The sequence below is a fragment of the Ursus americanus genome, chromosome 12, assembly GCF_024610735.1.
Source record: "Ursus americanus isolate L20-20 chromosome 12, mUrsAme1.1.p, whole genome shotgun sequence".
In the NCBI taxonomy this organism is placed as follows: Eukaryota; Metazoa; Chordata; class Mammalia; order Carnivora; family Ursidae; genus Ursus; species Ursus americanus.
Genome location: NC_142138.1, coordinates 43,564,908 through 43,579,186, shown reverse-complemented (window position 1 = coordinate 43,579,186; position 14,279 = coordinate 43,564,908). Strand labels below are relative to the sequence as shown.

The following is a 14,279-nucleotide window of genomic DNA, read 5'->3' as shown; positions in this document are numbered from 1 at the left end:
TGTTTCTCCTAATCTGTGCTGTAGTAAGACAATTTAGAAATTTCTTCTGCTTTGGAGAAACCCCTGCTGTTGGAAGGCCAAACACAACACAGTGAGCAGCCTAGAGGGAAGAAGTGGATAAGGAATATTCACACCTGCCTCTAGGCTAGACCTGAACAGTTTCTCAAAGTTCAGGTACTCCTAGGCTGGGCTCATTAGTATCAAAGAATTATCCTTTGTGCCATACACTGGCAGGAGAATCAGGATGAGATAGCAATATCTTTACTTCTGACAAGACTAACAGACAGGATATTTAGTCAAATAAATCTAACAATATAAAAATTTAACCAGATTTGGAAGATGTTTTGGTAAATGGGAACCACTGCCAGGTAAGTATTTCTAGCCCAAGCTTCCTTAGCTGTAAACTATTTCTCATGTATATAACTTAATTATTCTACCTATAAAATCTCTATCTTTTCCATATTCCATCCTACCTTTCCAACTCAAAGAGGCACCATGGAAATTAGAGCAACATTTCCCAAATCTGCTCAGAACTTAGTAGTATGGACCCTGGCAGTAAAAGGTTTTAATGTATGGCCTATGCCAACGTATATAATCTACCTGAAAGTAAGTTGCGTGTGAACTGCACATATAATTTTCTTATTCAAATGTAATGAATGGGAAGTAATCAGAGGGAGACAAACCATGAGAGATCTTAATATAGGAAACAAACTGAGGGTTGCTGGAGGAGAGGTGGGTGGGGGGATGGGGTAATTAAATGGGTGATGGACATTAAGGAGGGCACGTGATAGGATGAGCACTGGGTGTTATATATAACTGATGAATTATCTGAAACTAATGATGCACTATATGTTGGCTAACTGAATTTAAATAAAATTTTTAAAAAAACAAATATAATGAGTACCTTTAGGTATAAAGTAGATAATTTCTAACAATGTGCTTCAGTGATTATTTCTAACCTGGAATTTCCTAGTTATTTACTAGTTAATTTTTTACCTGAGGAAGGCAGAATTTGTAAAGGTGAAATGTTTTTCACACTCTGTAAATGTTCTAATTCTTGATGATTAAATGCTAACTGGTGGTGATTTGGTGAAGTTTCACACGAATATGAAGTCTGACAAACATGGGTAGTTTTTGCAGATGCTTTATCTTGCAGAGAAGACTGTATCTGTTAAAACAAAGATAAATAAAATTGTCTTTCAGTGTTTTAACCACACAAGAGATTTTTAACTGAAAAAAAAAAACAACGGAAACATGAGAGGAAAAACAGAACATAATACTATCTTCAAAAAATGGTATTACTTAAGTCATACAAACTTGTAAGGTATAATTATCTCATTCTTACAGATGAGAAAACCAAGGTGTGGAAAGATTAAATGACCTGGCCATCCTATAGTTTTAAGTAGAGTTAGTCGAAGCCTATAATTTTAGTTAATAATACATACAGACTTACATGTTATTAAATAGTGCTGCTCATTTTCGAATGTTTTCCTGTGAACTATGGAAAATAAAAACTGAGCCTTTATACCAAATCTAGAGACTAATCCACTTACTTTTACTCCCTTTTCGTTACTGAATTATAGGCATAATGGGAAGGGTGGGTAAAAATCATGATAGTTGACTTGTAAGACTATCAACAAATTCTGATTAGTTTATTAAGTAAAAACTGTATTATAATAGCTAATATTTATTTAATGCTTATAATGTGTGAGGCACTAGGCTAAACCCTTTATATAGTTCTTCAATTCTCACAATAATCTCATGAGTTTGGTATAACTATCATCCCCATTTACAGTCTGCAACAGGACTTAGATATAATAAAAGCAACTTACCTAGAATCTTACATCTATTCAGTTGCAAGCTAAATTATAGTACCAAACCTGAGGTACCTTACCTACCAAGCTTTAAGTTGTATATAATACAGAGATGAGTAAGACAGTCTTTCTCCTCCATCTAACAAAGGAGTTAGTGAATGAGTAGATGAGGCATGTGTATGAATACCTATCTGTGCTAGCTTGAAAAAAGCTAATGCCATAAAAATGTTTATCCCAACAATAATACAGACCCAAGCCCAAAACTTTAAGTCAAATCAGCAAAAAAAAATCACTTTTTGAAACACACAAATACATTCTCTCTTTTATTACCAAAGGGCATTTTGTTCCTCAATGAGGGACACTAAAAAAATTCTGGCCACGAACATTATTATGACAGCATTCTATATGCTGTGTATGGAGAATGCTTTCAAAATTCATTGATATAATTTTGATTCTTCTAATACCTATGGCAACAGACTATCTGTATTTTATTTCTACTCAAAAGCCTTCAAGAACTCACTCTTGCCTACCATATTAGTTACCACTTCACCTAAGTGTTCAAAGCCCTCCCTATTTTATCTCCCAAGCCAATTAATCTCTTACAAATACCCTATGTTGTCATAGTTCCCTGAACACACCGCCTGAGCTTTTTTTGCCTCTCTTAACGCTACGACCTCTGTTTAAAAAATAAGTCCTAATCTGTGTCAATGTACTAACCATTTCTTCCTTTTCCCTGTAGTTTAAAACCCGTTGCAAGCACTCCCTCCTTCAGGCAGAATGTATGTTCCTTCTTCATTTTCTCAATAAATTATGAATAGAGATTATAGCACTAATCATGCAACCTCTTAACCATGTGATTTTATTTCTTCTCACAACTAAGAGCTCCCTCGAGACAGGTATTTACTAGTTACATGATGTTAAATAATTTATAATTTAATAAAGGTATATACCTACAACTCTATATTTGAGAAGGGTACAGAGGATTAAAAATTTAATGAGAATGACAACCTGAATTAGTAACAGATAAAATTACTTCTATCCTGGGGCGCCTGGGTGGCTCAGTCGTTAAGCGTCTGCCTTCGGCTCAGGGCGTGATCCCGGTGTTCTGGGATCGAGCCCCATGTCAGGCTCCTCCACTGGAAGCCTGCTTCTTCCTCTCCCACTCCCCCTGCTTGTGTTCCCTCTCTCACTGGCTGTCTCTATCTCTGTCAAATAAATAAATAAAATATTTTTAAAAAATTACTTCTATCCTTTTCAAAGCATGTCAACTACTAATCATAGATGTGCTAAAATTAATAGCTGGTAATTAAAAGCTTTATCTTGAACCCTAACTACCATTTTCCTACTACCTTTAGAAATTCCACCTTACTGTACACACCCTACATCCTACTGTGTGCATACAGGAAAAGCAAGGCCTTCCCTCTGTATTTAGACTTTCAAGACGAATTCCAAACTTCTATAATTTGTTCTACTAATCTGTTTGATTTATAGAACAGTTATACCTTATTAGAAAAATGTAGCCAACTAGTTCCTGTATTCTGTTTTTTTTAGGAAGAAATCTTTTTTTTTAAGTTTTATTTATTTATTTGAGAGAGTGAGCAAGAGAGCACAAGCAGAGAGAAGAGCAGAGGAAGGAGAAGCAGACTACCTGATTCGGCGGGGGAGCTCGATCCTGGGACTCTGGGATCATGACATGATCTGAAGGCAGATGCCCAATCTACTAAGCCACCCAGGCACCCAAATCAAAACAAACTGAGGGCTTCAGAGGGGAGGGGGGTGGGGGAATGGGATAGGCTGGTGATGGGTAGTAAGGAGGGCACGTATTGCATGGTGCACTGGGTGTTATACGCAACTAATGAATCATCGGACTTTACATCAAAAACCAGGTATGTACTGTATGGTGACTAACATAATAAAAAAACATTAAAAAAAAAGAATAGATTATGCCAAAAAAAACCCAACAAATTTTAAAGAATTTATTACTATACCAGTGAGTCATAGCATGCATTTTAAAATTTTGAGGTAAAAAATGAAGAATTAACTTACCATTACTTGTTCTTTAGGAGAATCATTCTGTTTTACTCCAGTAAATTTAGGACACATTTCTGCAAATGTATGTAAAGAAATACTTCAGTATTTCCCAGCTTAAAAACTTACCATTTAAATTATAAATGATTTTCATATTAGAAATAAAATGGTCATTTCAAGAAAATACCTTTAATACCAACCTCTTAAATCAAGAAATTCTTATAGTTACCAGGTCTTTGACCTTTGAATCAGTCAAAATTCTAAAAGGGATATTTGCTTTTTAAAAGGGATATTTTCTTTTCCACATAATGGAATAAATATCCACTCACAAATTTCAATTTGGATTATTTAGGCAAAAAGAACAGCATAGTAAAGAGTTTGAATAATAGTTTAAAAAGGAACAAGTTACAACACAGATAAGGTTTTAAGCAAGTAGGATGAATTATATTAAAATCTTTTATCAAGTAGCCATAAATATAGCCATTAGGGACTTAAATAATTAAGAATTTACTATAAGAGAAGGGTATGTCACTTATCTGAGTCTTTTATGAAAAGTGAAGCTATCTGATTTCATGGCGAAGTCTGCTCTGCTTACTAAGCATTATAGGAAAGACCCCAAATAATCCTTTATTTCCTTTCTAGTTATTTGGCAGCCTCAACTATGTAGCAATGGTTTTTATACTACCTTCTTTACCTTTAGAAATACCTTTACAGCGGACACTGGTGGTAGAATAGTTATAAAAAGAGATCTCTGACATGGTGCTCATAGGTGCCTCTTTCTTTACCTTACAGTTGATTCTGGTGCTGTCCTCCCCAATCATAAGCCTACATCAATGTGGTAAAGCACCAAACCGGCAGTTAATGCCTCGACCCATCTTTCCAGGTCAGTGTTCATGAGCCACCTGAACACTATCTGCTCCAGGTTCCAGGGCACCATAGCTGGTTAACATCAAATCTTATTCAAACTTAAAACATTCTAATTTTAATAATTACCTTCTGCCTCCTGAAATGCCATCAGTTTCCACTGGAAGTGTTACTGTTCTTTCCTCTCCTAAAATGTTTGATGCTGGACATTGTTAAAACTGCTAAATGCCACTCAATTAAGTGCTTTAATTTAAAGAATTCAAGTATTTGAAATGACACGAACCATCTTAATGTCACTCCGCTAAGTATTATTTAAGTGTTGGGGGTTAGGTGGAAGGGAAGAATACAGAGAGCAAAGATTGAGGCTATAGATCCAAGCTTTCACATTTAGGGGATAAATTATGGTTTCGGCTTTGAACAAAAAAACAGACTTCGTTAATATGATCATATACTATATGCACATCTACACATCTATCTTAACTATTCAAATACGCAGCTAAACTACATTATTCTATGATTTATATATATAAACTCTTTTAAGTATGATAAAGTATGACATACCACATTAGTGTTCTACTAAAAAAATTCAAGGGCATTAGTTTTCTGATATATAAAAATAAACCTCAGAATTTAAAAAATTAGCATCTCCAAGTCTGAAGACATTAGCAAAAGGCATCAAAGAATTTTTAATTGAAAAAACCAGAATGGCAACTAGACTTATTGTAGTTATTTTGCAAGGTATACAAATGCTGAATACTATGTTATACACCTGAAACTAATAGACTATCGTATGTCAATTATACAGCAATAAAAAAAGTCAAAACCACCCAATACAGTATGTTTCATAAAAGTCTTATGGACTTTGGATAAATGAATAATAACTGACTAAAACTCAGCATTTTGGTTCTCATTCTACTCTTACATAGTCGACTTTCCAGGAACGTAGTAAAGTAAAACTATTTATTTCTGTTTATTTATGAGTTCCTGGACTTTGCAATTAAAAGACCAACATACACATTTTCACCATCAAGCTTAAGATAGCATTTCAATTAGTGAAGAAGCCCCAGGTCTTGCAAATATTAATGGAATTGAACAGTACAGTGGTAACATATAAACTGTCAACTAATTCTCCAGGAACTGTGATAATATGCATACCTACCTTAAGAGGATCAAATCGGATAATATACATGAACTACTAAACAAATACATATTATGCATGTTATGTAGTATGTTCTATTTTCACATCTTTCCCAAAACTTCAATATAAATTTTTGATTGGAAAGTTTTCATTTTAAACTAAGGCAAAAAAATTTAATCATAGAATAAAAAAGAGCTGGAATGAAATCTTATAAGAACTGGTTTAATACTCATCACCTACCAAAGCACTGAGATAAATGCTCCAGAGATAGCAAATATTATCAGCAAGATAGTATGGATTAAAAAACTTAATAAGCTGAATATGAATACCATAGTGCAAAACCAGAATGTTATGCCATATAAGCAGAAAAAAATTACTGAAAATTTTTAAATAGAGAAATAAATCACACTTCTGTTACATAGTACAGGATTTAGGTCACTCCCGGGTTCTGCTACCTTATTTTATAAGAAAGAAAGAATGTCCAGAGATGTTAAATGATTTGCCCAAACTTATCACCAAAGACATGTTCTACTGATTAAAAAAAAAAAAAAATCAAGCAATTTATTTTTGAACTAAAAAAATTTGATTCCTTTAAAGACTGCTTGGCAATTTTCACTGAAGTATTTGGTACTTATTTTAACACAGAAGAACCACCCAATTATTTTTTAAAGATTTTATTTATTAATTAGAGAGAGCAGAGCGAGAGAGAGCGAGCATGAATGGGGGTGGGAGCAGAGAGGGGGGTGGAGGGAGAGGGAGAAGCAGACTCCCCACTGAGCAGGGAGTCCCATGCGGGGCTCGATCCCAGGACTCTGGGATCATGACCTGAACCCAAGGCAGATGTTTACCTGACACCCAGGTGCCGAAAACAACCCAATTATAAACTGCTGTTCCTTCTACCAAAGTCATTATAACTAGAGTTAAAAAGTGGAAACAAAAGGGAAAAACCTTAAACCAACAGTTCTCAAACATGGCAGCACATTAAAGTCACCTGAAATACTTTTAACATCACATAGACCTGGCCCCAATCTCCATTCAATTCAGGTTCATACACTATTTTAAAAGTTTTACAGGAGATTCTAATGTACTGAGAAAACACTATTCTAGACAGACTGCTTATTCAGTAAGACCCACTTTGAACAGGACATTTTTAAATGCACAAGACAAAATTCATCACTAATTTCGAAGACTCAAAGGCTCAAGTATTGACCTCAATATATATAAGTTTTTAATCAAGCCTGGGTCTTTGGATTTATCTTTCTGGTGCTTTTTGCTTTGAAAACACTTTAACTGATGAGAAGATCATAAAGTTTTAAAAATTTGAATGATAAACTCTGATCATTTCTCTTAAATGGCAAAGATTATTCCCAAACTATTATTTCGTACTTCCTACGGTCACTAAACCATTCTCCTCCTAAGGAGGTAAAACAAAATCCAGACTTGAACCAAGTCCTTTTTGTGCTTTTTCCCTTATGTGGAAAAAAAAATCATATCCTTGTCACTTCTACAGAAAACCTAGGTTGCAGAACTAAAAAGAGAAGTTTTTTTATTCCTGTTTGTAAGTCACCCATGACTAAGTAAGTTTTTTAAAAAAGAAACTGTAAAAGAACTTCATAAATTTCATTCTCTGAAATTACACTGAAGCCAACAAAAGCAAAAAGTCTAACAAATGAAGTGACAAATTCACTTTGTCTTAATCAGGTAAAGAATTGATGCCATAACCACAGAGCTTCTTTGTAAGTATCGAACAATTGAAATTACAAACATTCCTGAAAAATATTCTATTCTACACTAATCAAGTATTTCAGCTTACATTTAGACAGTTTCTAGTTATTTTCCATTAGATTTCTATCAAAAGCACTACTACCAATGAGCTGTTCCCATTTGTTTCTCAGTAATACTGACCACACGATTGAATCTATTAATTACTATATTCCTCCCTGTTATAACACTCAAGATAGCCAAAGTTGTTGAACATTAGAAAACTCTCAACAGGTTATATGTACATACTAGCTGAGCCCACCTAACATATCATATAAAGATCTGGAATTCATTTTATTGTCAAACCTCATTAACATCTTTGATCTGACATTTGATAATATTTTGATGGTTATGAAAAATAATTAAGGAAGGTTGTGTATTTATACCAATGTTTAATAAATGTTCTTGACTAATCTGCATATGACAATTTCCATATACTGTTGTCAGTCAAGAAAATAATTAAATGATAAAACCAAATTACAACAAATCCGCAATCAAGTACTGCTTCTACCCCACAGATAGCTCATTTATATTTTTCAAAGATTTGGGATTTCATTCCATCTCTATTTTGGAACTGATTTAATATCTTGTTTGAAATGTTAAAGGATTTTTAAATCAACCTTTCCTTAGAAATCATAGCTCTGCCATTTAATTAATCCTATTTAATAAAGGAGAATTGAGTCCATATTTTTCAGAAGTGCATAAAGTACGGTTTGAGAATACAGAGAAGATAGTTACACTGTAACACAATTTACAATACTTAAACGTTTTTCACAGATGTTACCTTTCAAACATTTTGCACACCCATATTTCACACATCTGAACAGAATGCTACTGCAGTAAAGAGAGACCAACTCCTAATACAGGATAACTGAAGAATCATATGATTCAATAATATTAGGGAATTAAGAAAAGTTAATGTAGTGCTCTGTCCTTGATAACCAAAATTACAAAAGATCATGACTTGGTTAAGAAAACTGCATACCATCAAGCTGCTATAAAAATTCCAAAAGGCAGGTATTAAAAAACAGATTAAGAAACAATTGCTAAAGATCAATATCCTTCTATCAGGAAAGAATTTCTAAAAAAAGCTTTCAGAAAAGTTTCCTCTATTAACATTTTGAAAAAATGAACTTATATTCTTATCTCCTATCTTGAATAATCAAAAGCCTTATTAACCGGAGTTATTGTAATGAAGATACTCCAACTGTAAGTTTCAGTTCTGCGCAAATCGTAATTAACTCTAAAGCTACAAAATCTTATGAATATTTTCAGTTAATTTTTACTTAAATAACAAAGTTTTTGCTAATATTCCTACTTTTCGCAAATTGTATTTTCTCAGTAAGTAATTCCATTTCCCTCTACCTTGAGACTTACACATACTTGGGATTTGTCATCTGCTCCTTGAGAATGTCATGTGCATAATGGTAAGAATAGTAGATGCTTTACTTATTTTTACTTAAGTATTGTTATTAATATGGTCTGGCAATTATTTTTCATAATTTATAATCCTTTTATTTAGGGTTTTTGTTGTTCAAGTAAAAAATGTTCTTAGATTACACACTAAAAACTAAGAGCCTTACAGTATTTCAATGCATACAATTAAAGTTAATATTTAGGACAAAGGTCCTATTGCTTCACTTACTAATTTATTTTATTTTTTTTTTAAGATTTTATTTATTTATTCGACAGAGATAGAGACAGCCAGCGAGAGAGGGAACACAAGCAGGGGGAGTGGGAGAGGAAGAAGCAGGCTCATAGTGGAAGAGCCTGATGTGGGGCTCGATCCCATAACGCCGGGATCACGCCCTGAGCCGAAGGCAGATGCTTAACCGCTGTGCCACCCAGGCGCCCCACTTACTAATTTATTTTGTTAAATAAAATAAACAAACAAAAAACCCCAAACAGAACTTAATGCTCATTTAATGTAGGCATTGTATTTGCAATTTATAATTGCACATTGTACATATAGTGTTTCTTGAATCAAGTACATAGTTTCAATGTTTATAAAACAAAAATTTCAAAGAAAAATGCTAACTCATACTATCATGTTAGAAGACAAACTGACCTTAGTGTCACAAACCTACACACTATCCATAATGTAAGTTGAAATATAAAAATGAGTCAAGCAGAGAAAGACAATTATCATATGATTTCTCTCATCTATGGAACATAAGAACTAGGAAGATTGGTAGGGGAAGAAAGGGATAAAGAAAGGGGGGGTAATCAGAAGGGCGAATGAAGCATGAGAGACTATGGACTCTGAGAAAGAAACTGAGGGCTTCAGGGGGGAGGGGAGTGGGGGAATGGGATAGACCGGTGATGGGTAGTAAGGAGGGCACGTATTGCATGGTGCACTGGGTGTTAAACTCAACTAATGAATCATCGAACTTTACATCAGAAACCAGGGATGTACTGTATGGTGACTAACATAATATAATAAAAAAACATTAAAAGAAAAAAAATGTGTTGCTTTGATTTTAAGTGTTTTCAAAAACAATCTCTGTTATTGAAAAAGATGACATTAAACAAGAATGTCAGTCATAAAATAAAAATTCAACACAAATGTGTTAAATTATAATTCTGAGGCCAAGTTATTCCACTAGAGTCAGGAAAACATATATATTACACCACTTTAAGAACACATGGTGGATAAACATTTTTCCATCAAGCAATGTATTAGAAGAATCTATCAGAAATTGATCCTTCAAATTAAAATTAAGGTATTTTTGAATATCTTTATTGAAGCACTCTGTATATAGTACATTTCCACTAATGCTCAAGGCATTTATTGATCAGTAGCCATTACATAATTGGATAACTCAGTTTAATCCTACAAATAAAAGACAAAGTGCTCTAACTTATTAGGCCACAAATGCTTTATTAGATGAAATTACAAATGCTAATTACAACTTAAAATATTTTTCCAGCACTGTTTTATGCTTTGAAGTCAAATATAAGGAAATAATGTATAATCAGAGCCCAAAAATAATTTAAAAATTTACTATGACAAATTCCAACAAAAGTAAAAATTTTTTATTTTGTTATTCTAACAAAAATGTTTACCACTATATACTTTAGAAATGTAAAAACAAAATGGAGCAATCAACACCACACGAATGCAAACTAAACAGAACCAAAAGCGAAACAAAATGTACCGCAAGCCTGCAGACCCTTACTACCAGACTGAAGTAAGAGGGATATTCTTACAAATGGTAAGAATCCCTGATGTGACAATATTCTGTGTAGGGTATTTTTTTAAAAGAGAACTAACTTTCAAGACAAACAAAAAACATCTCATTTAAAATAAAGCAAAATCTTAGGCACAAAAGTGCCCTATATTCTGAATGTGCCTTTTGGTGGACAATAATGGGATGCCACTGCCAAGTCAGTATCCATGGGGCAGTGACTGTCAACTACATAACCATTAATGAAAGAGCACAAAGAAAACATGACTGAATTAAGCTTGATACAGCTGATGATAAACTACCCAAGCTAATATGGTACTTCAGCATAATTGAAAATCTCAATTTGAAGTACATGTTTCTATAAATGGAAGAAAATATTCTGTAGTGAAGAAAACACAAAAGTGAATAAAATTCTGCTTTAAACATTTTCTGGGATGACTGGTTTCTTAATTCAAAGTGATTATTCAATTTAGAATATATTGTCACAACAGGACATACTTTGCAACATTAGAGTGGTCTGATATATCATGGAGAGTGAAGTGAAAGATGTCTTCAAATAATCCTTTATTTTATAAAGGGAAGAGAAGATCAGAATTTTATTATTTGTTATTTTCTCGTATTAAGATGTGGTATTACATATTAAGAAACTATCTCCCACCTTTAGTAAACTTCTTTTCAACATTACAAACCTGTAAGTCTTATACATATAATCTGAAGTTCCATTTTACACAGTATCTCTTTTAAAGAAAATAGTAAGATTGTCAACATGCAATTAAATAGTAAGTGTGGCATCCAAACCACAGGTTCTGGGTAAGGGACAAACAGTTCTTAAAAATATAAGTCTCAATAATACAAGAAAAAAATGTTCCCACAAACAGGGGTGCACTTAAGGGGACAGCTAACCTGATTCGGAATCACTGCTGTCTGAGGAGCTTGAATCACTGCTACTGCTTTCAGTCTCGGACGAGCTGCTAGTGCTGCTGCTGCTGCTTTCACTCAGTCGGGAACCACTTCCGACGGCCTTGGATGACTGAGTTTTCTCAGCTACAAAATAGGGAAAGACATTACAATGCCAGTAGAATTAAATAATCACAGGAACATTAAAAAAACCCTGCCACCTTTTTAAAAATAAATAAAACATAAACAACTGCCACCTACGTTTTGTTTGACATTTTCTAGAATTTAACTGATTATTGACATCTAGTAACCGCTTTTCCAACTCCTGTTTTTTCTGTGAATGAAATTCTTCTTTGGACTTCGTTATTTTCTTACCTATGTGATTTAAGAGGGCAAAAAGTATTACCAAAAACTAACACAAATACCAGACTGATTTCTACTGAAAGAAATACATACCATGAGGTTTTAGCGGTCTTTTTCTTAGACATGCGGCAACATACTTTTCCAGTTCTCTCAGTGTTGATGCTTTCAGTGTTTCAAAGTCTATTTCTATCTCATCAGGGTTGGAATTTCTCAGAGAAGGCTCTCTTGATTGTATTATATGAACCACTCGCCCAAGTTTATCTCCAGGGAGTTTGTTTATATCCAAGCTTAACTGCCTTTTCTCATCATAGTTCATAGGCTTAGCATTAACCTCGTCTTCAGGTTTCAGAGCAAATACCTGTTGTTTCCTCTTCTTTGGCTGACTAAACAAAAATTAAATTTAGTCAAATTTATGTTAGATAATATTATTATATGAATACCGCAATATAAAAGATACTTACTTGCTTTTGGACTTTTCCTTTAATTTCACTTGCTTGAACTTTTTTCTTGGATTTTCTTCTCTGTTATTAGCCGTTTCTTTCTTCTTTTCCCTTTTAGACTTATTCTTTTTCTTTAGCTTATGGAAAGGTACTTGGGAGAGAACCTGTAGCTGTTGATGAACAGCTTTCAGCTAATAAAGAAAAAAATTCTTTAAACATTCATGGCTCTAATTAGACACATTAGGAAAAAAATGAAGGCACTCAAAAGTCAAGCCTATCCTTCTGAAATTCATTTCGTCTTACATTTCCTTCAAGTTCTTATTTCATTCCATAAATTCATTATTTTGAAGAGCATACATTAAATGAGAAAGAAATACTATCATGTGCTCAACCCATAAACATAGATATTCAACTAAAAACAGATCATGCAAATTAACATTTCCAGGTAATCCCAACTTTCTAATTGTTTTTTTTCAGGCTTGAGCTAGGAGCAGGGTTAACATTTTATCACAAAAGGAAGCAATGCTGAACAAAAACTCATCCATAAAATATCTTGAATTATGTCATATAAATCATTTCAATGAGAATAAACTCATTGTGGTTAGAAAGATAACAGAACTTTAAGATACACAGATCTCTGGGTAAGAAAGAATATTAAACATTACAAATGTGCCAGGAAGTAAATAAACCCACAGTTGCTAAGTGATCTAAATGTTAACAGCTTTTAATCTACAAAAATGATTTTATAATAGATCTGCAGCAACAGCTCATAAATATACAAAAACTTTCATCACCACAATCAACTACCTGCTCCTGAAGCTTTGCAAGACGTTGAACTCGTTCATCTTCAGAATCACCAGAAGAGTTATCTTCAGAGGAAGCTTCACTACTGCTTTCCCTACCGAGGATTTTTGTGGTATCTGTTTTGATGCAGCAGACAGGCATACTCTCAACAGGTTCATCTGGGATTTTTGCAAAATGCATTTCAAAAACATCCTATAATGGAAAATTAGACTATAAAGATCTTCTGTGCTTTCAACTTAATATAGCAATAACACCCTTCAACAAAAGTGTCATATTTTCATGATAATTCTATTTTCCTTGAGGTGATCATTACATAATATATACAACAAATCATTATGTTATATACCTTAAACTTATACATGTTATATGTCCATTTATCTCTATAAAACGAGGTGGGGGGGGATGTACCAAAGAAGAAACATAAGACTCATGCTTCCTTGCCTGCCAACCTTAGAACTTTTCTCCTCTCTTCCACGTAAAGATAGACCTCACAAAGCTGTATAGAGGACCTTCTTTCAGGGATCTCCTGCCCTGGGGTTGACGCGTCATTCCACTACCTCCTACTCCACTACATTCCACTCAAAAGTCCTAGAGCTTTACCTTCAGGGGAACATGGGCTCTAGTCAATCCTACCTCAGATATTTACTATCCCCTTTTCACTAATATTTCCCCAATATCCTCTACGTGTAAGGCAGCCTTCTTAAAAGATTTGCTACTAATGTGTGCTATACCTCAAAAAACAACCCCCGCATTTTAAGAGTCAATTTAATTAATAAATTGTACTTTATATTTGGGAAGTGGGGCATTCTTTATCTTTTGAGTTATGGTTCTAAAATTTCCAAACTAGGGGTGCTTGGGTGACTCAGGCAATTAAGCGTCTGCCTTCAGCTCAGGTCATGATCTCAGGGTCCTGCGATCAAGCCCCACATCAGGCTCTCCGCTCAGCGGTGGGTCTGCTTCTCCCTCTCCCTCTGTGATCTCT

The 14,279-nt window shown here is 34.0% G+C and overlaps 1 protein-coding gene across 1 annotated transcript in view; it reads right to left on the bottom strand.

Annotated features, from left to right (window-relative positions):
• Nucleotides 1–14,279, bottom strand: part of BRDT (bromodomain testis associated) — a 54,747-nt gene that overhangs the window by 24,847 nt on the left and 15,621 nt on the right. The window contains exons 7-13 of the mRNA XM_045801316.2: nt 13,301–13,489; nt 12,515–12,684; nt 12,147–12,436; nt 11,952–12,065; nt 11,697–11,837; nt 3,861–3,919; nt 997–1,168 (exon numbers count right to left, since the gene is read on the bottom strand). Coding sequence (XP_045657272.1) covers nt 997–1,168; nt 3,861–3,919; nt 11,697–11,837; nt 11,952–12,065; nt 12,147–12,436; nt 12,515–12,684; nt 13,301–13,489 — 1,135 coding nt within the window. The remainder of the gene's footprint in view (nt 1–996; nt 1,169–3,860; nt 3,920–11,696; nt 11,838–11,951; nt 12,066–12,146; nt 12,437–12,514; nt 12,685–13,300; nt 13,490–14,279) is intronic.